Source organism: Hypomesus transpacificus, chromosome 3, assembly GCF_021917145.1.
Source record: "Hypomesus transpacificus isolate Combined female chromosome 3, fHypTra1, whole genome shotgun sequence".
NCBI classification, from domain to species: Eukaryota; Metazoa; Chordata; class Actinopteri; order Osmeriformes; family Osmeridae; genus Hypomesus; species Hypomesus transpacificus.
This window is the reverse complement of record NC_061062.1, coordinates 6,581,620-6,605,514: the sequence shown is the minus strand read 5'-3', so window position 1 is coordinate 6,605,514 and position 23,895 is coordinate 6,581,620. Positions and strand designations below refer to the sequence as shown.

The 23,895-nt window shown below is 46.0% G+C and overlaps 5 protein-coding genes across 7 annotated transcripts; 2 read left to right on the top strand and 3 right to left on the bottom strand.

Annotated features, from left to right (window-relative positions):
• Positions 1 to 1,089: 1,089 nt before the first annotated feature.
• On the bottom strand, positions 1,090 to 4,628 carry wdr32 (WD repeat domain 32). The gene is made up of 7 exons (XM_047015383.1): positions 3,978 to 4,628; positions 3,667 to 3,780; positions 3,359 to 3,556; positions 2,666 to 2,868; positions 2,335 to 2,418; positions 1,707 to 1,852; positions 1,090 to 1,479 (listed from the first exon to the last, which is right to left on the bottom strand). The coding sequence occupies exons 1-7, from the start codon at positions 4,409 to 4,411 to the stop codon at positions 1,108 to 1,110; spliced, it is 1,551 nt and encodes a 516-aa protein (XP_046871339.1). The 5' UTR covers positions 4,412 to 4,628; the 3' UTR covers positions 1,090 to 1,107.
• Positions 4,629 to 5,156: 528 nt separating this feature from the next.
• Positions 5,157 to 10,208, top strand: LOC124463596 (HHIP-like protein 2; the record flags this gene model as incomplete). Its single annotated transcript, XM_047015369.1, has 6 exons — positions 5,157 to 5,809; positions 6,386 to 7,038; positions 7,440 to 7,583; positions 7,872 to 8,203; positions 8,988 to 9,114; positions 10,049 to 10,208. Coding segments are annotated over exons 1-6 (1,779 nt in total), but the record flags the coding sequence as incomplete, so codon positions are not given.
• A 607-nt stretch (positions 10,209 to 10,815) lies between these two features.
• Positions 10,816 to 16,302, top strand: LOC124463621. The gene is made up of 4 exons (XM_047015417.1): positions 10,816 to 10,974; positions 11,162 to 11,243; positions 12,836 to 12,918; positions 13,527 to 16,302. The coding sequence occupies exons 1-4, from the start codon at positions 10,890 to 10,892 to the stop codon at positions 14,228 to 14,230; spliced, it is 954 nt and encodes a 317-aa protein (XP_046871373.1). The 5' UTR covers positions 10,816 to 10,889; the 3' UTR covers positions 14,231 to 16,302.
• A 218-nt stretch (positions 16,303 to 16,520) lies between these two features.
• Positions 16,521 to 19,476, bottom strand: LOC124463611 (mitochondrial amidoxime-reducing component 1-like). 2 transcript variants are annotated; one of them, XM_047015404.1, is made up of 7 exons: positions 19,224 to 19,476; positions 18,106 to 18,276; positions 17,820 to 17,985; positions 17,559 to 17,699; positions 17,295 to 17,356; positions 17,091 to 17,162; positions 16,521 to 16,840 (listed from the first exon to the last, which is right to left on the bottom strand). In XM_047015404.1, the coding sequence occupies exons 1-7, from the start codon at positions 19,229 to 19,231 to the stop codon at positions 16,714 to 16,716; spliced, it is 747 nt and encodes a 248-aa protein (XP_046871360.1). In that variant the 5' UTR covers positions 19,232 to 19,476; the 3' UTR covers positions 16,521 to 16,713. The 2 variants fall into 2 exon arrangements, with proteins under 2 accessions (XP_046871360.1, XP_046871351.1); XM_047015395.1 differs by lacking the exon at positions 19,224 to 19,476 and adding an exon at positions 18,445 to 18,825.
• An 860-nt stretch (positions 19,477 to 20,336) lies between these two features.
• On the bottom strand, positions 20,337 to 23,864 carry LOC124463892 (mitochondrial amidoxime-reducing component 1-like). 2 transcript variants are annotated; one of them, XM_047015705.1, is made up of 7 exons: positions 23,605 to 23,864; positions 22,487 to 22,657; positions 22,201 to 22,366; positions 21,940 to 22,080; positions 21,676 to 21,737; positions 21,472 to 21,543; positions 20,337 to 21,221 (listed from the first exon to the last, which is right to left on the bottom strand). In XM_047015705.1, the coding sequence occupies exons 1-7, from the start codon at positions 23,610 to 23,612 to the stop codon at positions 21,095 to 21,097; spliced, it is 747 nt and encodes a 248-aa protein (XP_046871661.1). In that variant the 5' UTR covers positions 23,613 to 23,864; the 3' UTR covers positions 20,337 to 21,094. The 2 variants fall into 2 exon arrangements, with proteins under 2 accessions (XP_046871661.1, XP_046871652.1); XM_047015696.1 differs by lacking the exon at positions 23,605 to 23,864 and adding an exon at positions 22,826 to 23,367 and having other exon boundaries at positions 20,350 to 21,221.
• Between the last annotated feature and the right edge of the window lie 31 nt (positions 23,865 to 23,895).

Below are 23,895 nucleotides of genomic sequence, written 5' to 3'. Positions count from 1 at the left end.
TCAGAATGGTGCTGAAGCTTAGTTTATTGTCATGGTGATGTTCTCATGGTGGTACATAAGCGGTGATGGCTTGGAGGGATCTGGTATGTAACTCACACGCAGGCACACACACACACAGAACAAAATGCCCTAACCCTGTCATCGCATCTCAACACTAGGCTGTAACCCTAACACCTCATCACCAGGTTGTAACCCTAACATCTCAACACCAGGTTGTAACCCTAACACCTCAACACCAGGTTGTAACCCTAACATCTCAACACCAGGCTGTAACCCTAACATCTCCACACCAGGCTGTAACCCTAACATCTCCACACCAGGTTGTAACCCTAACATCTCCACACCAGGTTGTAACCCTAACACCTCAACACCAGGTTGTAACCCTAACATCTCAACACCAGGTTGTAACCCAAACATCTCCACACCAGGCTGTAACCCTAGCATCTCAACACCAGGTTGTAACCCGAACATCTCCACACCAGGCTGTAACCCTAGCATCTCAACACCAGGTTGTAACCCTAACATCTCAACACCAGGCTGTAACCCTAGCATCTCAACACCAGGATGTAACCCTAGCATCTCAACACCAGGATGTAACCCTAGCATCTCAACACCAGGTTGTAACCCTAACATCTCCACACCAGGTTGTAACCCAGAGCGACAGATCCCAGGAAGAGGAGAACAGAGTTGGGGCTGGGGGGGGGGGGTGAAGCTGGGCCCTGGAGAGCGGAGGCAGGCTGACAGAGATCCAGAGGTTGAAAGTCAGATGTAGGAGCAGAGCGGATGGAGCCTCCATAAGAGGAATGGAAGAACACAGGGGAGGGAGTGGGGGCCGGGGGTACATCATACCCCCCCGGGGAGGAAGTCCCAGTCTTGTCAGGCTGAGAGAGGGCTGTGTGTGTGTGTGAGAAGATCCTCTCCTTCCAAGGACCTCCAGGTCCTGGCTGTTCCCAAGGGATGGTCCAGAGATGGTTCTAGAACAATATTGGCTCCGGATCCAGTTCATTGGAAAGTTCTAGAACAACATCGGCTCCGGCTTATAAGAAAGTTCTAGAACGACGTCTGTTCCGGATGCAGTTCATCGGGGGGGGGGGGGGGGGGGGGGTTCTAGAACTTGGGCTGGTAGAGGGCCACACGCCCGCTGAGACAGCCCGAGGCCAGCTGGCAGTGTGTAGGGGAGAACTTGGTGGTGAGCACCACGTCGCTGTGGGAGTATATGGAGCGCACCTCCCGCAGGCAGCTGGTCTGGACGGGGATGCAGTCGGTCAGCTCGCCGCAGTGCTGGTCGAAGGCCAGGAGGCGGACGCCGTAGCCGTATGGCGAGCAGATGAGCCGGCCGTCGGGGCTGAAGCACAGCTCCTTGATGTAGCCCCGGCCCACGTTGGCCTCCTCGATGTAGTGGGTGAGCCGGAGAGAGCAGCGGGGGGAGGCGGGGGGCCGCGCGGGGGCCCCCTCCTGGAACTCGTACACACACGTCCACTAGAGGGGACAGAGAGAGAGAGGTTTCAGCACTTGATTGGATGTGTTGATTGGATGTGTTGTGTCAGGTTAGTTCTACTGTTCTACAGGTGTGTTCTACAGGCGTGTTCTACAGGCATGTTCTACAGGCGTGTTCTACAGGCGTGTTATACAGGCGTGTTCTACAGGCGTGTTCTACAGGTGTGTTCTACAGGTGATTGGGACTGTAGGGGTCGGAGGTGGTGTACCTCCTGGTCGTCCATGTTGCTGGAGCAGCGGATGAGCGTGGCCCAGCCTTTAGGGTGCAGCTGCAGGGAGGTGATGCAGTTCCCGCGGTCTCTCTCTCCAGGAACCTCAGGGGTCAGCACCTCCAGGCTGTTCCTGGGGGACAGGCCTGGGACAAGAACACAGTGACACCAAAAATCAACCCATTGTCCCAGTGGCACTTTACAAAGCAAATTAACTTTGTTGCTCAAGTCATACATATGACCAGGAGCCTGACTTTAAACCACTAAACAACACTGTAATGGTCTTCCATCAGTTGATGGTCTTCCATCAGTTGATTTACATTTACATGTATTCATTTAGCAGACGCTTGAATCCAAAGCGACTTCCAAGAGAGAGCTTTACAAAAGTGCATAGGTCAATGATCATAACCAACACAACCCAAAACATTGTGGGTAGCCAAAACATGAAGCATACATTGTGAAAAGCAAATAAGTGCCAATGGGAAGAAACATATGAGCATGTAGTTAAACAAGTTACAATGAAGTTGATATCAACAGATTATATTAGATAAATTGAATGAAATCAAATAAATAAAATGTAAGTGTATGATACACATGGTCCAGCTGTAGGAAACCAGGAGAGTCTCACCTTCTCTGTGAGGGTGGATCTTGCTTGAGTCATTGCCGTGGCGAGGAGCGCCTGGTGCCGACCTGGAGGCTGAAGTAGCACCGTCTTGAAGAAAACACATAGTCAGCAGAGTCACAGTCAACACCGAGTCACAGACAGCACCGAGTCACAGACAGCACCGAGTCACAGACAGCACCGAGTCACAGACAGCACCGAGTCACAGACAGCACTGAGTCTAAGTCAGGGCAGAGTCACACTCAAGCAGTCACAGGCCATACAGAATCACAGTCATTTTAAGTGTTGAGTAGGAAGGGTTAGGAATTCGAGGCAGGTAGAGGCGGTGAAGACTCACCTGAGCTGAGGGGCGTGCGGCGGGCACGCAGCATGCGGTAGCTGCCCACCTCCAGGGACTGGGTGAGGTCCAGGTCGTGGAGGATCAGCAGGTAGCCAGAGGATGTGGAGATCAGCATCTTGGAGCAGTCGGGCGTCAGACGCATCCTCATCAGGTAGCGCGTGTGGAAGAACTTCTTGTGGGGGCAGCCGTCTTCCGTGAACCTGCAGGGAGCACAGATCCAGGAACTGGGATGAGAGCAGGTCAACGTGAAACGTGAAGGATATGAAACTGACAGTGTACACACACGTCCACACTCATAAGTTTAGTTATTTTATCAAAAAATGGGCTCGGCCATTCAAAATTATGTTATTATTATTATCTCCAACCACTAATCCCTAACCTGAACCTTAACCCTTAGTGTATTCTAACCCTAACACTAATTGCAACCCTAACTCTAAAAACATCCGGAAAAAGGCATTTGAATTTATGGGGCCCAGCAGGGTCACGTTTTCATGTTTCACTATGTGAGGATATGTGGTCCCCACAAGGGTAGTTAAATAAGACCACTCACACACACCTAAACACTCATACACATGTACCGACTCAGACACCGATAAACCCTCACAGAGAGACAGACAGAAAAACAGACAGACAGGCAGGCAGGCAGGCAGACAGAGAGGCAGACAGACAGACACAGACATACAGACAGACCTGTTGGTGTCCCAGGTAATGACATTGCCATCAAACCCGGATGTGACGAGGAGGCGGGTGTTGGTGTCGTACTCGATGTTCTTCACCCAGCTTGCGTGGCCGTGCAGCGTGCACACCTTAGAGCTCAGCTTACGCAGGTCCCACAACGCAATAGTGGTGTCGTCGGAGCAGGTGGCGAACAGACGGTTGTCTAGAAACCTGTGGAGTCAAAACACTCGTCTATGAAAGGATCAAAACTGTGGAGTCAAAACACTGGTCTATGAAGGCATCAAGACTGAGTGTGGGTGGAAGAGGGATGGCCGGCTGACCTGATGTTGTTGACGCAGTCTTCATGTGCCTCCACCAAAGTCTTGATGTGCTTGGAGGAGATGGGATCAAACAGCAGGACCTCCGTCTGCTCACAGGCCACCGTCAGAACAGACCTGGGACGGGACACACACACTTTCAGGAATCACTAAAGAACATAGCTCTCCTGCTGACCACTAATGCTCAAACACCAAAGGAAAGTTTACGTGATGCTATCTGCATGAAGTCAATCACCCTGTACAGTAACACCATCTCGCGTATCCGTCATTGTAATTCAATGCCGCTAATCTAGCTAACTATCATGGCAAATTACCCGTCCGGCGAGTATTCCAAATTGAACACGGCTCCATGCGTTTGAGTGCTCAAGTTGACGGAGTCTGTAGCAGGATTCATTGAGCGATACAAGTTTGTCATTGTCCTAAAGTTATCCCTTGACGGATCAACGAAAAGACCTCTTCTAATAGTCCTGTTTTGTATCCATGAAAACAAGCTGGAGTAACTGACATCCGTGGCAGTGCTAGTACTGCCACCCTTCCCCGGCTGAGATGGTGCCTGACACTGGGGATTGGTATCCGTCGTCACCGGTCTGGCGTTCCTTTCCCTCGGTGGACGAGGACAGGTAGTCGGGGATTTCTCTTCATCATCCGAGTCTTCAATGTCGGGGTCTTCCTTGTCAGACACTGCCCTTCCTGGCCTGTCTTGAGAATCGTCAGCGTCGTCGCCATCACTTTGGTGGTCCGAGCTCATTGTACGGATAAAGCGCCCCGGTAGTTCCTTGCAGTGTCTCCGTTCAACAGTAAATTATCCAGCGTCTAACTAGCAAGCGAATGTGCATACAGGTATATAATTCCTCTCCGCCCCTGAGAGCCAAATGTCGCAGCTAACTGTATGGTTTACAACAACGCTCGCATTCAATATTTATTAGTTAACCAACGCTCTTCCAAAACACATACTGTAATGTAAATTACATGATGTATTTCCGTTTCCTAGTGCACTTCTGAGAGGTCAACATAAAGTGAACAGCGCCTTCTATTGGACATGGTCGGCATGGTCCATAGGTGGCTTCATCCAATGCCAGAACCAACAGGTACTGTTGAACCAACCTGTAGCCTACTGTAATTCCCTCACCGTCAAACCAGCAGAGGGCAGATGTGTCAAACCAGCAGAGGGCAGATGTGTCTTGAGCGTGGCAAAATGTTTACCCACATTGCAATATAGTTTACTTGTGGAATATATTTTAAACAGACGCATCGATTTTTTTTACAGGATGAGTAGAAACATGTTGAAACAAAATGAGCGTCACGTTTCATATGCAAATTCTTATTCAGAGACATGCTGATGGTGTAAGTTGACACAAACGTTTCAAGGAGAGGATGCGGCCCGAGGCAGGAGCCATAATTACAGGTGCCGTCCAGGGGGTTTAATGATCTGCACTTTACACAAGTGTCTGTGTGTTTGTGTACGAGCGTGTGAGTGTATGTGTGTGTGTGTGTGTGTGTGTGTGTATATGTGTGTGTGTGTGTGTGTGTGTGTGTGTGTGCGTGTGCGTGTGTGTGTGTAAGGGGCCCGAGGAGTGTACTTCAAATTGTGAGCTCGTAGGTAGAATAGGACAGTATAACATGCGTTTGCAAGCAAGAAACGACGCACACACGCACACAAAGGCACAAACACACACTCTGTCTCACACACACACACACACACGCACACATTCACTCACTCATGCAAACTGTTCAATGAGAGTAAGAGCAAACAGTTGAGCTCCTTCTGAAGCAGACGGCAAAAATGACGAGGAAGCGGGATGCTCCACATTCAAGCGCAGCCAGAGGCGCACGGATCCGCTGTGGGGGGGATGCAGAACCGGGACTACGGAGACTGCGCTTTCTGTGCCCTCTACTGCTCAGGATATTGACATTATTTTTACTCGTCCTACCTCAACAAATATCGTCTCATCCGCAGTGTCTAGACTTCGAACCCCCGTTTAAACCTCCGCACCACCTCGAGTTCTGCAAGGAGTATGAGTTATTTGGTTGTTGTGACCAGGAGACTGATAACACAATTGCAGAGCGATACTGGGACATCATTGACTTGCTGGATGTCCAAGGATACGAGAAGTGCGGCGACTCTCTTAAAGAAATTATGTGTCAGGTAAGTGTTTTATTAACACATGTCAAAATGTTTTCATAGATCTAATAACATAATTTGCTAATAGTCTATCTGTGTATTGGCCAAAGTTTATTACACTGACGCTGTGGTAGGCTATAAACTGGTTTGAGAACGATTGTCTCTTTCATCACAAGTTTGTATTGTTGAAAACCTCTTACAAATGCGTGCCTCGTTGATAGACTGATAGATTCTTCAGATTTGCCAAATATTTGATTTATAGCCTACACGTTCCAGACTCTCTGAGACTCAACACCTGGAAGCACCACACAGGACACTTGCTTCCAATGACGTTTTAAATTACATTTACATTTAGCAGATGCTTTAAGAGCGACTTACAGGGTGAAGTGACTTACAGGATGAAGTGCCTTGCCCAAGGACACAACGTCATTTGGCACGGCGGGGAATTGATCCGGCAACCTTTTGATTACTAGCCCATTCCCTCACCGCTCAGCCATCTGACTCCCTAAATAACCAAAATATAAGATCCTGCATGTGAAATGCCATAACAGGAACTATTTGAAGTCAGACTGCTGTGCTTTATGTCTTATATTCCCCCAGGAGTGCTCTCCATACGCTGCACATCTCTACGACGCAGAGGACCCTTACACTCCAGTCAGACAGCTGCCTGGACTGTGCTTCAGCTACTGTACCGAGTTCCATCGCAAATGCCACCACGTGGTCAAGTACCTGACGGACAGCAAGCCCCTTCAGGAGGCCAGCGAAAAGGACACGTCCCGGTTCTGCAGCTTGGTGGGGCTGGCGGACCAGGACTACTGCTACCCCAGCGTGCTGAGGACCACCAGCCTGAACAACAACCTGGGCCAGGTGTCCCAGGACCCTCAGGGCTGTCTGCAGCTCTGCCTGAGCGAGGTGGCCAACGGTCTCCGCAACCCTGTGCTCATGCTCCACAGCAATGACGACACCCACCGGATGTTTGTGGCCGAGCAGGTAGGCTTCGTGTGGGTGTACTTGCGGGACGGCAGCCGACTGGAGCAGCCTTTCCTGGACCTGAGCGGGGCGGTGTACACCACGCCCTGGCTTGGTGATGAGAGGGGCTTCCTGGGGCTGGCCTTCCACCCGCGCTACCGCCACAACCGCCGCTTCTTCCTCTACTACTCTGTCTTGGTGGAAAGCATGCTGGAGAGGGTGCGCATCAGCGAGATGAGGACCTCGGTGTACGACATGAACCTGGCTGACCCTCACTCTGAGAGGTGGGGGAGGGGGGGGGGGTTGGGGGGCTGAGGAGTCCGACTTTGAGAGGTGGGGGGGCTGGCTCTGGGAGGTGGGGGGGCTGGCTTTGAGAGGGGGGGGCTGGCTTTGAGAGGGGGGGGGCTGGCTTTGAGAGGGGGGGGGGTGGCTTTGAGAGGGGGGGGCTGGCTCTGGGAGGTGGGGGGGCTGGCTTTGAGAGGGGGGGGGCTGGCTTTGAGAGGGGGGGGGCTGGCTTTGAGAGGTGGTGGTGGGGGGTGGTGTTCTTTGAGGTATGAACCTGGCTGATCCTGTAAGGTAAGGGGGTATTTTGTTTTTTTTGCGGACAGATTGAATTCTTTTTTGCCTTCGTGTGTTTGAGGTGTTGACGGGTGAAAACCCTGACGCTCCTCTACTTCTCCCTCAGGGTCATTATAGAGATAGATGAACCGGCAGCCAACCACAACGGAGGGCAGATCCTGTTTGGGCTGGATGGATACCTGTACATCTTCACTGGGGACGGAGGCAAGGCTGGTGACCCCTTTGGGAAGTATGGAAACGCCCAAAACAAGTAAGGCTGACTGACTCACTGTTCAGTGAGTCAATTAAGTTATCAACAGTGTAACTATGATATATATGACATAATGCACTTTTATTCATACAATGTTTACAATATCCGCTGTGCTATGGCTTTCATACTATTTCTATTTCATAATGTGCCAAATCTCCTACATGTACACTATTTACTGTAGCTACTGTGCAATTTCTCCTTTTCAGTATGCAATATCTGCTGAATACTGTGTAATATCAACTGCACAATACCTATGATGTCTGTTGTACATTATCTGCTGTGTTGTAGGAGTGCCCTCTTGGGTAAAGTCCTGCGTATAGATGTGGACGGAGTAAGCCCCCATGGCGGTCCATACAAGATTCCCCCAGACAACCCCTTTGTAGGGCATGCGGACGCGCGTCCGGAGTTGTACGCCTACGGGGTGAGGAACATGTGGCGGTGCAGCGTAGACCGCGGCGACCCCGTCACCCGCTACGGACGTGGGCGCATCGTCTGTGGCGACGTGGGGCAGAACCGCTACGAGGAGATCGACATCATCGTGCGCGGCGGCAACTACGGCTGGAGGGCCAAGGAGGGATTCGAGTGTTACGATCTGAAACTGTGCCAGAACTCGTCGCTGGGTGAGCGCGGTTTTGCGTTGACGACTGAAATATCATGTACACTGTATATGTTATTTATGAATTGTTGAACCATGCTCAGCATATTATGTTGGGGTTCTGTCAAACCCCGTGGCGGTTCTATACTAATTTCAATGGGGGGGGGGGGGGGGGCAAGGTGGGGCCATTGTTTAATCAGAGGGGCACACTAATAAATTGAATAAAATTATATTTAAACATTAAATACTTTAATTTTGCTTTACATTAAAATCATACAAACGGCTCTGGCTCTTCCAGCTCCTCAGCTCTCTCAATACCTTGATATGTTTCTCTCACTTTTTTATGTAGTGGGGCAAAAAAGGCTGCATTGTCCCTTCCACATTTCATGATGACTCTCGAAGAAGACAAATAACACAAAAATCATTGTATTATTCAGTCAGCTCAGGGGGGGCCACAGGGGGGGCAGGGACTTTTTTTCAGGCACTGGCCCCTGTAGGCCCCTGTGTAGAACCGCCACTGGTCTTAGTGACAATGATTGTAAAAATGGCTAATGAAGTGTGGATTTGATTTGATTTCAATTGAGTGCTTTGAGTGTTTTATTTGAGAATTGTATTTGATAAAATGTAGTCTTGCAATGAACACAACTTAAGGACATTTATCTTGTTACTGTTGAACCAAAGACTCAAGAACGGTTTTAACATATTTTATAATTGCTACTTCATACATAGTGATTAATTTTACGCACTAAAAGATCCAAATCGCAGTGATGTTATCAGGTAAATTAAGATTCGCTTCTTCCCCTTGGTAGATGACGTTCTGCCGATATTTGCGTATGGGCACCATGTTGGGAAGTCCGTGACGGGAGGGTATATCTACAGAGGATGCGAATCACCCAACCTCAACGGCCTCTATGTGTTTGGAGACTTCATGAGTGGGTAAGTGTTGGAAAAGTTTAAGATGTAACTGTTATCCTGTGTAAGAATGATTCTGTGTTCAGTATTCCTTGAGTGCAGAGAGGCCTACCCCCAAATCTGAACTTTGGGTAACACGAGGCATACGTAAACAAGGTGACCTGGGCTGACCACTCTCTCACTTACTGGAGAGGCCATAAAAGATGTCTGGCCTTATCTGTGTTGGGTGAATCATGTGGTCAAGCTTGGAGAGATCAGAGAGCGCACACGAGCACATACTCAAACACGGACGCACACGTGCGCGCCAGGTCTATGCAAGGGAGCCAATGAAAGAAGAGCCATGGAACATTTGCATGCATTGTTTTAACCAATGACTGTAAAGAGCAGGGCTGCTTAAATAGCTGGAAAGACAAATGCTGGCGGACAAACTTTGTAGCACAATGGCGTGTGATGTTTTTGTCTCATTGTGGGTTGGCCACAAGCAATAAAGCTTTCTTAAACTTGTTCACCCTCTGACTATGCAATGCTTGATAGATAAATATTTCTGACAGTAAGCTCCTCCTCATGCTTTAGTGGTCTTGTCTTGCAATATCACAGAGAGCTTCAGAGATGCCCACATGTAACCTCAACCAGCACCCTCCAGTTACAAACTTTGTAGCACAATGGCGTGTGATGTTTTTGTCTCCTTGTGGGCCGGCCGCAAGCAATAAAGCTTTCTTAAACTTGTTCACTGACTGACCACATGTAACCTCAACCAGCACCCTCCAGTTAATCATTCAGGCTCAGTTTCCCAGATATGGATTAAGCCTAGTCCAAGACAAAAACAAAAAATGTGGGCCTTAGTGTTGGCGCTCTTTGTATGATCTGGTCTCTGTTAGCACTATTGTACATTCAGGGGCTTCTTCACTTACAGGTGAACATTAGCTTAAACCGCACTGGTTGTTCTTTGATCATTTAGAAGGATAATGGCCCTGGAAGAAGACAGGACCACCGGGGACTGGAAGGAGACAGGACCACCGGGGACTGGAAGGAGACAGGACCACCGGGGACTGGAAGAAGACAGGACCACCGGGGACTGGAAGAAGACAGGACCACCGGGGACTGGAAGGAGACAGGACCACCGGGGACTGGAAGAAGACAGGACCACCGGGGACTGGAAGGAGACAGGACCACCGGGGACTGGAAGGAGACAGGACCACCGGGGACTGGAAGGAGACAGGACCACCGGGGACTGGAAGAAGACAGGACCACCGGGGACTGGAAGAAGACAGGACCACCGGGGACTGGAAGGAGACAGGACCACCGGGGACTGGAAGAAGACAGGACCACCGGGGACTGGAAGGAGACAGGACCACCGGGGACTGGAAGAAGACAGGACCACCGGGGACTGGAAGAAGACAGGACCACCGGGGACTGGAAGGAGACAGGACCACCGGGGACTGGAAGAAGACAGGACCACCGGGGACTGGAAGGAGACAGGACCACCGGGGACTGGAAGAAGACAGGACCACCGGGGACTGGAAGGAGACAGGACCACCGGGGACTGGAAGGAGACAGGACCACCGGGGACTGGAAGAAGACAGGACCACCGGGGACTGGAAGAAGACAGGACCACCGGGGACTGGAAGGAGACAGGACCACCGGGGACTGGAAGAAGACAGGACCACCGGGGACTGGAAGGAGACAGGACCACCGGGGACTGGAAGGAGACAGGACCACCGGGGACTGGAAGAAGACAGGACCACCGGGGACTGGAAGGAGACAGGACCACCGGGGACTGGAAGGAGAGGAGCGTGTGCATGGGAGACACAAAGACATGCTCTTTCCCAGGACTCATAAATCACCATCACAAGTTCATCATCTCCTTCGCTGAAGATGAAGCAGGTTAGCCGTTGTATGTCTTTCTGCCTGCCTGCCTGCCTGCCTGCCTGTTTTCCTGCTTGTCTGTCTGTCTGTCTGCCTGGGGGGGGGGGGGATGCAGTGAAATGCCTGCTGTACTGCTCTGCTCTCTCTGCTGTCTCCTGCTGATCACCTCATTATGCTGCTCTGCTCTTTGTTCCTGCATCTTCAGGTGAACTGTACTTCCTAGCTACCTCATACCCCAGCGCCATGTCCCCCTATGGAACGGTTTACAAGTTCATGGATCCTTCAAGGTACAGTATACTGTCTACCCGTATATAGGCAGTGTATAGGTGACCCGCTACTGGAAAGGATTGCTGGTTGTCGATGCCAAGGTTGAGGTTGTGGGAGACGTTAAGATGAACGTTCTTCAGCTCTTTTGATATTTTCTCAGTCTTTTAAGATCACATGGGTAGAACCGAATCCTCATGATGATGACTAGTTCTTAGGTGACAGTAGTTATGTGGATTATGTGGATGTGGGATGGATTGTTGAGATATGATTCAAAGATGCTCTGAAACCGTTTAATGTCCTTCAGCTGATCAAACCTGCGTATTGATCTCTGTTCATAGCTGCTGTTGGAATCTGTCTTGATGGATGATAGAAAGAAAAGATGCCTCTCGTGTAACTCAATATCTGCACACGTGTCAGAAATGACTTCACGCCAGTTGACACGGTAGGTTCACATACTCCTGGACTGATGGAATCATTAGAAGCTATCAGATGTTCGACATTCTTTCCGTCCCTTTTGGAATCGTTGCCAATTCCAAGGCATGTGGGATTTTAACTACTGTACTTTGAAGGGATGCAGGGTGGATAACCCCAGGATTAGGATTGACCATTTAGTTCAAGTTGAGCATATTGAAAGAAAGTTGTTATTTAGTCTGTTGTTGTCATTTTTCACACAATGTGGGAGTTCCCAGCGTAAACCATTAGGTATTAGTAGGTATAAACTAAAGGTATGAGTAGAAAACACCCATAAGAACTTGACTTCAGATCTGAGAAACACCCGTGCAAGGTGTTTTTGTTTCTCCTCGCTAATGAACTCTTACAGTTTGACCTTGGTGATGTCGTCCTCTTACCCTGAAACACTGACAGACAGGGCTCACCTGGTCGTCCCAGAACGTCCCAGAGCTGAGCCCCCCTCCTCTTCTAAGCAACTCTAGAAGAGGAGAAACCTTATAAAGACCATCTGGAGTGGCATACTGGCCACAGCTGCACACACATGAATGTACACTCTGAGTATACTACGCTGAATATATAACCAGTTTATTCTATTCTATCTAGTACATATAACACTGTGAATAGATAATACTCTGAATAAGTACTACTTTCTACTTCTCTGCTATAACATTCTGAATAGATACTCTAACAAATAATATTCTGAATAGATATTCTGAACATGTATTAATAGATACTCTGAATATATAATACTCTGAATATATACTACTTTGAATATATACTCTGAATGTATACTCCAGATAGATATTCTGAATATATAAAACTATGAATAGACTGAATAGAATATACTGTATTCTACTGCACATGGCTTTAGGTGTGGATATAGCACTAGATACTAATTGCAGCCAACAACCTGTACTGTTCATGATATTATGTAATTTATTTAATAAGCAGATGCTAAAGTCTTAATCTGTTGAAGGTTTCACCATCACCACTCAGCTGGCAGAAAGTGCAACTGACTAAACCTTGACTTACTGATGGATACTTACTGTTGTAAACTTATTTTTGGGATTCATTGTGTTATTTTATTTTCACTTAACCGCAGTCTTGTATTACTGAATGTGACCTGGTTGTCTGTTGCTTCCCCACCCTACTGCCCCCACAGGAGAGCCCCTCCAGGGAAGTGCAGAATCAAACAAGCTCCTGTGAAGGTCAGGAGCAAGAAGCTGCCTTTCACACCAAGAGAATGTAAGTTACAACTTCACAATGGGTTGTGTTATTATGTGTTGTGTTTAAATGCATCAAGTGATTAAACGATGCCTGTAGCTTGTGGTGTAACCAGTTTATTGGGGGCAGTGTTTGTATTGTTGACACATAGTCCTCCTTCACTTTGAGGACCCACTAAAACTCCAGCTCCCTTTAAGTCATGCCCAGGGTGCTGCTCAGGATTCATCCTAATTGACTGCATGTTAGGAGCAATGAGGGAAGCCAACTGATTCATGGTTTACTGTTTTCTATTTATACTCATTTCATTTGGCAATGACATGCTGCCAAACTTTATAAAGGGACTCAACTTACATTTACATTTTAAATGTACATTTATGCAGACCCTTTTATCCAAAGCGACTTCCAAAAGAGAACTTATAAAACTATCCAAGGCAACAGCCTATTTTACATCAAACATAACCTATACATAGTGTCAAAACTAAGAGAATTCCAAACATGCATGTCCTTCATTCAAGGCCAAACATTTGGATCACAACATATAAACTTATTTTAGCTTTTTAGGGTTAATGTAAAGGAGGCAGGCTAAATGTTGAAAGTGCTTGCTAACACGTATGCTTGTTTGACTTCAGTAACAGTGCTGGACATACATGAAAAACCCACCAGACCGCCACTTCGGAAATTCATATTTACTAGCAAGCCTCCTGCCACCCCCCAGACCAGCCCTCCCTCTGCCAGTCTTAGCCCCAGGGTCCCCACCCCCACACCGGCACCCGAATGGAGAGCAAACAATAAGAATTTGACCACGACAAACACCAAAGGTAAAAAACTCAAAGCCAAACAACAGATGGAGAATAAATCTCTCAAAAATCAGACAGCAGAAGCACAAAGCAAAAAGAAGATGCCTTTCACTGTCCTCGACAAGCAAACAGCCCAACTACAGTTGAGGAAAAAGGCTCCATTAAAAACCCTGAACAAGCAGGTAGCCACAGCACAGGCAAATAGTGAGACCCATCTGAAAATGGACCAACAGGCTGTCAAAATGCAATCAAAGAGGAAGGACCCACTGAAGAATCTCAAGCAGACAGTCAAAACGCAATCAAAGACTAAGATGCCTCTGAAAAATCAAAACAAGCAGAATGTTAAAGCACAGACAAAGAAGACAGGATCTTTTAAGGCAGTGCTGCTGAAGCCATTTAAACATGAACTAGTCAGGAACGGCCAGAAGAACAAAACACCTTCCAAAGGAGCCAAGGCTAAGGGAAGCAAACCAGTGTCGGACACAAGGAAAACAGCGCAAAAAAAGAAAACTGTCAAAAGCAAACAAGTCCAATGAGACGATATTGTTCCTTGTGTGGCTGTTGATAATTAATTCAGTATCTTGTTTCTGAGAAATAGAATACACTGGTATGGTGAATTTGTTTGTGTAGTCCTGTCACTTTGAACTGCAGTGAAGTCAGTATTTCAAGCTGATCATTTTTGTTACGTCTTTAGAGTTAAATCAAAGACAGAACTGGGCAAAGTCGGCGAACATAAAAACCGACATTGTGGTGTCGTAAAATTGCACTAATTTTACAGCACATGCATACGTTAAAAAATAAACCTCTGGGGATCGTAAACGAGCTGTGTGTCTCTGCGAAGCCCTCTGTCATTTGACTCCACTGATCATGATTGAAACCACAGACTGTGACTTAAATAGTGAAGGTTCAGTAGACACAAGGATCTGCTGTTTTGTCAATTGTTTGATTTCAGAAAAGTGTTTTTCAGTTCATCCCAGAGCCTTCGGACACCAATGGGTCAACTTGTTGAATGATCTGAGCTTTTACATCGTGCCAACCTGTAGAAAAGATCAGTGGACTTGGTAGCCCCAGGTAGGGACTTGTTACGTGTTATGCATCGAATCTACTGTCTAAGAGCAACCTCCAGCGCTTTCCAGACTAGAGTCGCCAGAAATACATACCCGCTCACCTGGGCATATCTCTGCATCACGTGGACCTTCAAAAATGCATTCCAACAGTGTTGTGGTTTTTTGGATCCTTCGTTGGAAAACAGGTTAATACATGAACGTACACAAAATATACATTAAAACCAGATTCAAGTCAGGTTCAAAAACCGCGGCTCACTGTAAATGTGCCACCCCTAAATGTTGAAACTCATCCTCCCGCTTTGTAGGGAAATCTTCCTGTCTGCTCTGCTGCAGGCACTCATCAGACGTCCCTCCGGTTAGTCATTACTCCTGTCTGTGCTCTGAGACGTTTGTAGAGTCTCAGTGGTGGGGCAGTCACGACCCCAAGTGCTCTGTTGACATCAGAGGCTCGTGCTGTGACACGTCTGTTTTGTGACAGGCTTGTACACCTTTTGAAATCAGATTTGTAGTCTCCCCAAAAATATTAAACAAACAATGTTCCCTACACATTTTGTGCGCATTTTGAAGTCGACCTCTTTCTGGGTATGCTCAAATAAACAAGATTCACATATGATTTCAGCACCTCCTATGATGTATATCCAGATCAGTCATGTTTTCATCACTCTGCGGGAGTTCTGTAGTCAGAAGAATTAATATATTCTGAATGTTGTCCCAACTGTAGCTCGTGATCATGTGAGCATAACCCCCCTCAGAGGTCCAGGCCTGCAGTAGAATCCAGGGCTACAGATGGAGATGAAACATGGAGACATAGTTCTGTTGCCATGGGCTTGACACCCATGACGACCACGAAGACCTATCACAACTTTGTGAGAAATTTAACACGATTCCGCCACCTACACTGAGTCTAAATATGATTAACAGTTATACTACAGTAAAACCAGGCAGGATTCATTGCTATTATGAGACAACTTTAATATGCTTTATTGCTGCAACTGAAGCACTTCTGGCAGAAACTAAAGTGAACTTGTTATCAGTAGAATCTTTGCTGATCTGATTTATACAATCTTAGACATTATACAACAGTTTACTTGCACACTATTATTTTCACTTTCCTTCATGTTTGAATTATACACTAGAAGTAGTTTTCTTGGTGAACTCCCCCGTAAGAACTTTCCAAACACGATCCTGTGATGAAACCAGTGTGTGTTGAGCAGGTGTGATGATATTTATCAGACATTTTCAAAACAGGGATATTGAGTGGGAGGGAGATGAAAGGTGAACAAAACTGCCACTATTCTGCTACAGAAAGAAGATCAAATCACATTTATTGAGAGAGGGGCTGACATTTTCCCATTTTCAAATGGCCTGACTGAAACCATTGGACAGGAGAAATCTCAAGTAATGCTATGCTTCTCCCTGGTGGACAGGAAATGGAACTGCAGGTGCATAGTGACAGACTCCTCTAGTCAGACAGAGGAGTCAGTGAGTCTGACACCATGAAGACTACATATAATATCATGACAATGAGATGAGACTCCAACAGTGAAGAACCCCCCCCCCCCCAGGAAAAGTGAACTGAAAGTTATTTGTCTGGTTTACTAGCACTGAATTAAAATCGATATCCTCTCTTTACCTGTCGTCTATGGTGTACCATGGCCAACATCCCATCTCTTTTTAGCTGGGTGAAAACAACAAAATACACTTTCGCCACAAACAAGCAGTCAATGAAGCACCAAACACATGAGTACAACACCATTTCTTCACAATTTCATTATTATTTATTTACTTTCCTAATGTTAGCTCATCCTAACGTCTCCCTAAAACATTCCCAAAAGCTCCAATGTTAGTTGATCCTTTCAGTTACTACTCAATTAAAGTGCTTAAAGAACTACTTGTGTTGACTGACAAATCCTTGTTCTCATCCATCAAACCTCCAAAGTGAGGTGACCATCTCAGCGACTGATCTTATACACAACATCTCCCACTTGCATGACGCCAGTCTTCCTGACCGTGTACATCTGTCCAAAGAGAGGAGACGTTTTGTAAATGCTTCTCTCGTCCGGCTTGCACTGGCGGTAGCTGCAAATCAAGTTTGATGGACGAGTTAGTCCCCAAACCACTACCACATTATTCATCTTTAAAATGACACCAACAACATATTCTTCTTTGTAAATAGATACGTGAAAAACCATTTGACTGCGGATCATGAGGTGGCAGGTTTAAATATTTCGAAAAAAGTGTCTGCCAAATTAATTACATTTTTTCAGTCCCAGAAGATCGATCCCTTAACAGGCCTCTCTAAACCAGCGCTCCCCAACAGCACTGTTACCTTTTAAGAGTATCCAGAGGTTCCTTCCTGCTTATTACTCCGGTCTCTGGGTCCACAGTAGTGAAAATGCACCTGATAGGAACAAGACACGCTATTGGCTAGAAGCACTTGATCTTGGCCCTGGCCAAATTCTGGAAGGGGTTTGAGAGGTCAAGATAACCAGGACATATGGTCATAGAGCATTCTGGGTAACAAATACAGTACCTTCCACAGGCCATAACACGATGCAGTCGGACTTTGCCAATCTGGATGTCGTCCCAGGAATCCTTGCCAAGATAAAAAGTGGTTGATGTAAAAAGAAAGTTAGATTCCACATCTCAAAGCAGAACATAACACAACCTTTCAGGTCTGGAGGTCATTTAAAAAAAAAACGAAATTCAAGATTTGTCAATTAAATACATATTTCAAAAAGTGACATTATTCGCATACATCGTGTTTGTGTGGAAGAATCTGTGAAGGAGATCCTACCTCATCGAATGCTTCACATCCGCTGATGACTAAACTGGGTCGGAACCTGGCCACCGTTACTTTGCTGTCCAGTCTGCTGCTGAGGTCGTTCACTGACGACTCAGACAACAGCATGATCGGCCCCAGGTCGGGGTACGCAATCTAGGTTGATTGTCGAACAGCAACAATAAACGGGCAGCAACATCGACAAATCTCAAATGTAATGACCAATTTGTTAATGTTGGGTGAGAGTTTAAGCTGTGAGAAGGTTCCTGGTTGTACCTTTGTTTGTTGAGGGAAGAGAGGCTCTTTCTCTCCGGGTTTCCTGGGGTTCATTTGGGGTTCAAAGTGCACCATGCGAACAGCCTTCTCTGCAGCCAGGTACCGAGTGAGCCAGCTAGAGACCTCCTCACCACAGTCTCTGCCTTGAATGTCCACACTGAACACTCTGGGACACACACGCGCACACAGACCTCAAGTTTATGACTTGGAAACGTGAGAGAAATAATGTGTCAAATATTGTTCTGAATGTCTGGACAAGAGTATGAATGTTTTTGTTTTCTTGGACCTGCAGTCCTTGATGGCGTTGTCTGGCTGTGTGACAGGGAACGTCAGCGTCTCCATGTCCGGGGCGTTCAGACACACCTGTTGTCCTTCCACGGTCAAAGCCACCAGGACCAAGCGCGGCTGCTGTCTGCCCGTCACCATCTGACCATCCTCCGTCACCACCAGCCAGTGCCTGTATATCAGCCAGTTGTTTAAATGCAAGCCAAGTACGAATACACTTTACGACCGAATTTACACGAGTATGGTTTAAAACTTCTAGTTTCACTCAGTTTTTTGCCCGTCTGTTTTGAGAAAAGTCATTTATGAAAAAAATACTTGCAATACACTAAGTGGTGTTTACCGATCTTGAAGTGCTCCATACTTCAGGCCAATCTCTTGACATTCTGCTAAGGCCACGGATACAGCTTTTCCCGATTTAAGTGGGTGAATGAGAAGCTGTGACACAATTCCGACACGGGTAACTTTCTCTGGCTTTAGTAAGTACTTATACCCAAGTCCCAAAACAACTGCAGTTAAACTTGCTCCTCCAGCCAGCATAAGGATTTTTTTATCTGTAAGGAAATACTTAAGTTCTCTGAAGTCCATTTTATTTGTATTCTTTCGACCAGATTGTTAATTTGCAAGCTGTAAATGCTTGTGAACTTTGAACCTAAAAAATAACAACCCTGAAGGGGTTGGGCTTAAGAAGGGGCTTGTTCCGGCGAGTTAGTGATTTGAGTGGAGTTAACAGATTATTGGTGACAAGTGGCTGGTGCTTCTCAATATCCATATTTAGTACTGAAGAAAAATATTGAGTATGTCCCATAGTGTGTCAAATGCAGTAGGCATATGCCAAAAAATACCAGGCTGTCCTTCTGCATCCGGTTGTATTTTTCAGTTTGCAAGCTTGTTTTTTTAGGGCTATTTCGAGCCATGCCATGCTATACCGACAATGTGCGATTTCATGTCAATGTAAAATATTTTTCCTGGAATGCCATGTTCTCATTCTGTAAATCTCAAGTAGTCCACAGATTCGAAGACTTCCGAACCAAACCAACAGTGTACTGAAAAAACAAATATATAATAAAAAGAAACTCACTAGAACTATAGACTAAAATTGGCAGAAACATACTCTCACACCTGGGCATATCTCTGCATCACGTGGTCCTTCAAAAATGCATTCCAACAGTGTTGTGTTTTTTTGGATCCTTCGTTGGAAAACGGGTTAATACATGAACGTACACAAAATATACATTAAAACCAGATTCAAGTCAGGTTCAAAAACCGCGGCTCACTGTAAATGTGCCACCCCTAAATGTTGAAACTCATCCTCCCGCTTTGTAGGGAAATCTTCCTGTCTGCTCCGCTGCAGGCACTCATCAGACGTCCCTCCGGTTAGTCATTACTCCTGTCTGTGCTCTGAGACGTTTGTAGAGTCTCAGTGGTGGGGCAGTCACGACCCTAAGTGTTCTGTTGACATCAGAGGCTCGTGCTGTGACACGTCTGTTTTGTGACAGGCTTGCACACCTTTTGAAGTCAGATTTGTAGTTTCCTCCAAAATATTAAACAAACAATGTTCCCTACACATTTTGTGCGCATGTCGATGTAGACGTCTTTTTGGATATGGTCAAATAAACGAGATTCAAATATGATTTCAAAACCTCCTATGATGTATATCCAGATCAGTCATGTTTTCATCACTCTGCAGGAAGTTCTGTAGTCAGAAGAATTAATATATTCTGAACAGGAAGTATTAGTAATTGTTGTCCCAACTATAGCTCGTGGTCATGTGAGCATAACCCCCCTCAGAGGTCCAGGCCTGCAGTAGCATCCAGGGCTACAGATGGAGATGAAACACAGAGACATAGTTCTGTTGCCATGGGCTTGACACCCATGACGACCACGAAGACCTATCACAACTTTGTGAGAAATTTAACACCATTCCGCCACCTACACTGAGTCTAAATATGATTAACAGTTATACTACAGTAAAACCAGGCAGGATTCATTGCTATTATGAGACAACTTTAATATGCTTTATTGCTGCAACTGAAGCACTTCTGGCAGAAACTAAAGTGAACTTGTAATCAGTAGAATCTTTGCTGATCTGATTTATACAATCTTAGACATTATACAACAGTTTACTTGCACACTATTATTTTCACTTTCCTTCATGTTTGAATTATACACTAGAAGTACTTTTCTTGGTGAACTCCCCCTTAAGAACTTTCCAAACACAAACCTGTGATGAAACCAGTGTGTGTTGAGCAGGTGTGATGATATTTATCAGACATTTTCAAAACTGGGATATTGAGTGGGAGGGAGATGAAAGGTGAACAAAACTGCCACTATTCTGCTACAGAAAGAAGATCAGATCACATTTATTGAGAGAGGAGCTGACATTTTCCCATTTTCAAATGGCCTGACTGAAACCATTGGACAGGAGAAATCTCAAGTAATGCTATGCTTCCCCCTGGTGGACAGGAAATGGAACTGCAGGTGCATAGTGACAGACTCCTCTAGTCAGACAGAGGAGTCAGTGAGTCTGACACCATGAAGACTACATATAATATCATGACAATGAGATGAGACTCCAACAGTGAAGAATCCCCCCCCCCCCAGGAAAAGTGAACTGAAAGTTATTTGTCTGGTTTACTAGCACTGAATTAAAATCGATATCCTCTCTTTACTTGTCGAGTCTATGGTGTACCATGGCCAACATCCCATCTCCTTTTAGCTGGGTGAAAACAACAAAATACACTTTCGCCACAAACAAGCAGTCAATGAAGCACCAAACAAATGAGTACAACACCATTTCTTCACAATTTCATTATTATTTATTTACTTTCCTAATCTTAGCTCATCCTAACGTCTCCCTAAAACATTCCCAAAAGCTCCAATGTTAGTTGATCCTTTCAGTTACTACTCAATTAAAGTGCTTAAAGAACTACTTGTGTTGACTGACAAATCCTTGTTCTCATCCATCAAACCTCCAAAGTGAGGTGACCATCTCAGCGACTGATCTTATACACAACATCTCCCACTTGCATGACGCCAGTCTTCCTGACCGTGTACATCTGTCCAAAGAGAGGAGACATTTTGTAAATGCTTCTCTCGTCCGGCTTGCACTGGCGGTAGCTGCAAATCAAGTTTGATGGACGAGTTAGTCCCCAAACCACTACCACATTATTCATCTTTAAAATGACACCAACAACATATTCTTCTTTGTAAATAGATACGTGAAAAACCATTTGACTGCGGATCATGAGGTGGCAGGTTTAAATCTTTCGAAAAAAGTGTCTGCCAAATTAATTACATTTTTTCAGTCCCAGAAGATCGATCCCTTAACAAGCCTCTCTAAACCAGCGCTCCCCAACAGCATTGATACCTTTTAAGAGTATCCAGTGGTTCTTTCCTGCTCATCACTCCGGTCTCTGGGTCCACAGTAGTGAAAATGCACCTGATAGGAACAAGACACGCTATTGGCTAGAAGCACTTGATCTTGGCCCTGGCCAAATTCTGGAAGGGGTTTGAGAGGTCAAGATAACCAGGACATATGGTCATAGAGCATTCTGGGTAACAAATACAGTACCTTCCACAGGCCATAACACGATGCAGTCGGACTTTGCCAATCTGGATGTCGTCCCAGGAATCCTTGCCAAGATAAAAAGTGGTTGATGTAAAAAGAAAGTTAGATTCCACATCTCAAAGCAGAACATAACACAACCTTTCAGGTCTGGAGGTCATTTAAAAAAAAAACGAAATTCAAGATTTGTCAATTAAATACATATTTCAAAAAGTGACATTATTCGCATACATCGTGTTTGTGTGGAAGAATCTGTGAAGGAGATCCTACCTCATCGAATGCTTCACATCCGCTGATGACTAAACTGGGTCGGAACCTGGCCACCGTTACTTTGCTGTCCAGTCTGCTGCTGAGGTCGTTCACTGACGACTCAGACAACAGCATGATCGGCCCCAGGTCGGGGTACGCAATCTAGGTTGATTGTCGAACAGCAACAATAAACGGGCAGCAACATCGACAAATCTCAAATGTAATGACCAATTTGTTAATGTTGGGTGAGAGTTTAAGCTGTGAGAAGGTTCCTGGTTGTACCTTTGTTTGTTGAGGGAAGAGAGGCTCTTTCTCTCCGGGTTTCCTGGGGTTCATTTGGGGTTCAAAGTGCACCATGCGAACAGCCTTCTCTGCAGCCAGGTACCGAGTGAGCCAGCTAGAGACCTCCTCACCACAGTCTCTGCCTTGAATGTCCACACTGAACACTCTGGGACACACACGCGCACACAGACCTCAAGTTTATGACTTGGAAACGTGAGAGAAATAATGTGTCAAATATTGTTCTGAATGTCTGGACAAGAGTATGAATGTTTTTGTTTTCTTGGACCTGCAGTCCTTGATGGCGTTGTCTGGCTGTGTGACAGGGAACGTCAGCGTCTCCATGTCCGGGGCGTTCAGACACACCTGTTGTCCTTCCACGGTCAAAGCCACCAGGACCAAGCGCGGCTGCTGTCTGCCCGTCACCATCTGACCATCCTCCGTCACCACCAGCCAGTGCCTGTATATCAGCCAGTTGTTTAAATGCAAGCCAAGTACGAATACACTTTACGACCGAATTTACACGAGTATGGTTTAAAACTTCTAGTTTCACTCAGTTTTTTGCCCGTCTGTTTTGAGAAAAGTCATTTATGAAAAAAATACTTGCAATACACTAAGTGGTGTTTACCGATCTTGAAGTGCTCCATACTTCAGGCCAATCTCTTGACATTCTGCTAAGGCCACGGATACAGCTTTTCCCGATTTAAGTGGGTGAATGAGAAGCTGTGACACAATTCCGACACGGGTAACTTTCTCTGGCTTTAGTAAGTACTTATACCCAAGTCCCAAAACAACTGCAGTTAAACTTGCTCCTCCAGCCAGCATAAGGATTTTTTTATCTGTAAGGAAATACTTAAGTTCTCTGAAGTCCATTTTATTTGTATTCTTTCGACCAGATTGTTAATTTGCAAGCTGTAAATGCTTGTGAACTTTGAACCTAAAAAATAACAACCCTGAAGGGGTTGGGCTTAAGAAGGGGCTTGTTCCGGCGAGTTAGTGATTTGAGTGGAGTTAACAGATTATTGGTGACAAGTGGCTGGTGCTTCTCAATATCCATATTTAGTACTGAAGAAAAATATTGAGTATGTCCCATAGTGTGTCAAATGCAGTAGGCATATGCCAAAAAATACCAGGCTGTCCTTCTGCATCCGGTTGTATTTTTCAGTTTGCAAGCTTGTTTTTTTAGGGCTATTTCGAGCCATGCCATGCTATACCGACAATGTGCGATTTCATGTCAATGTAAAATATTTTTCCTGGAATGCCATGTTCTCATTCTGTAAATCTCAAGTAGTCCACAGATTCGAAGACTTCCGAACCAAACCAACAGTGTACTGAAAAAACAAATATATAATAAAAAGAAACTCACTAGAACTATAGACTAAAATTGGCAGAAACATACTCTCACACCTGGGCATATCTCTGCATCACGTGGTCCTTCAAAAATGCATTCCAACAGTGTTGTGTTTTTTTGGATCCTTCGTTGGAAAACGGGTTAATACATGAACGTACACAAAATATACATTAAAACCAGATTCAAGTCAGGTTCAAAAACCGCGGCTCACTGTAAATGTGCCACCCCTAAATGTTGAAACTCATCCTCCCGCTTTGTAGGGAAATCTTCCTGTCTGCTCCGCTGCAGGCACTCATCAGACGTCCCTCCGGTTAGTCATTACTCCTGTCTGTGCTCTGAGACGTTTG

Coding starts and splice junctions, on each gene's coding strand:
- wdr32 (XM_047015383.1), bottom strand. CDS start 4,411: ATGAGCTCGGACCACCAAAGTGATGGCGACGACGCTGACGATTCTCAA. Junction 3,781..3,977: donor TTGGAATACTCGCCGGACGG/GTAATTTGCCAT, acceptor GTCCCGTCCCAG/GTCTGTTCTGACGGTGGCCT. Junction 3,557..3,666: donor GACTGCGTCAACAACATCAG/GTCAGCCGGCCA, acceptor TTGACTCCACAG/GTTTCTAGACAACCGTCTGT.
- LOC124463892 (XM_047015696.1), bottom strand. CDS start 23,070: ATGGACTTCAGAGAACTTAAGTATTTCCTTACAGATAAAAAAATCCTT. Junction 22,367..22,486: donor AACGCCATCAAGGACTGCAG/GTCCAAGAAAAC, acceptor TGTGTGTCCCAG/AGTGTTCAGTGTGGACATTC. Junction 22,081..22,200: donor TCTTCCCTCAACAAACAAAG/GTACAACCAGGA, acceptor CAATCAACCTAG/ATTGCGTACCCCGACCTGGG.
- LOC124463621 (XM_047015417.1), top strand. CDS start 10,890: ATGGGAGACACAAAGACATGCTCTTTCCCAGGACTCATAAATCACCAT. Junction 10,975..11,161: donor CTTCGCTGAAGATGAAGCAG/GTTAGCCGTTGT, acceptor CTGCATCTTCAG/GTGAACTGTACTTCCTAGCT. Junction 12,919..13,526: donor GCCTTTCACACCAAGAGAAT/GTAAGTTACAAC, acceptor GTTTGACTTCAG/TAACAGTGCTGGACATACAT.
- LOC124463611 (XM_047015395.1), bottom strand. CDS start 18,689: ATGGACTTCAGAGAACTTAAGTATTTCCTTACAGATAAAAAAATCCTT. Junction 17,700..17,819: donor TCTTCCCTCAACAAACAAAG/GTACAACCAGGA, acceptor CAATCAACCTAG/ATTGCGTACCCCGACCTGGG. Junction 17,163..17,294: donor CGTGTTATGGCCTGTGGAAG/GTACTGTATTTG, acceptor TGTTCCTATCAG/GTGCATTTTCACTACTGTGG.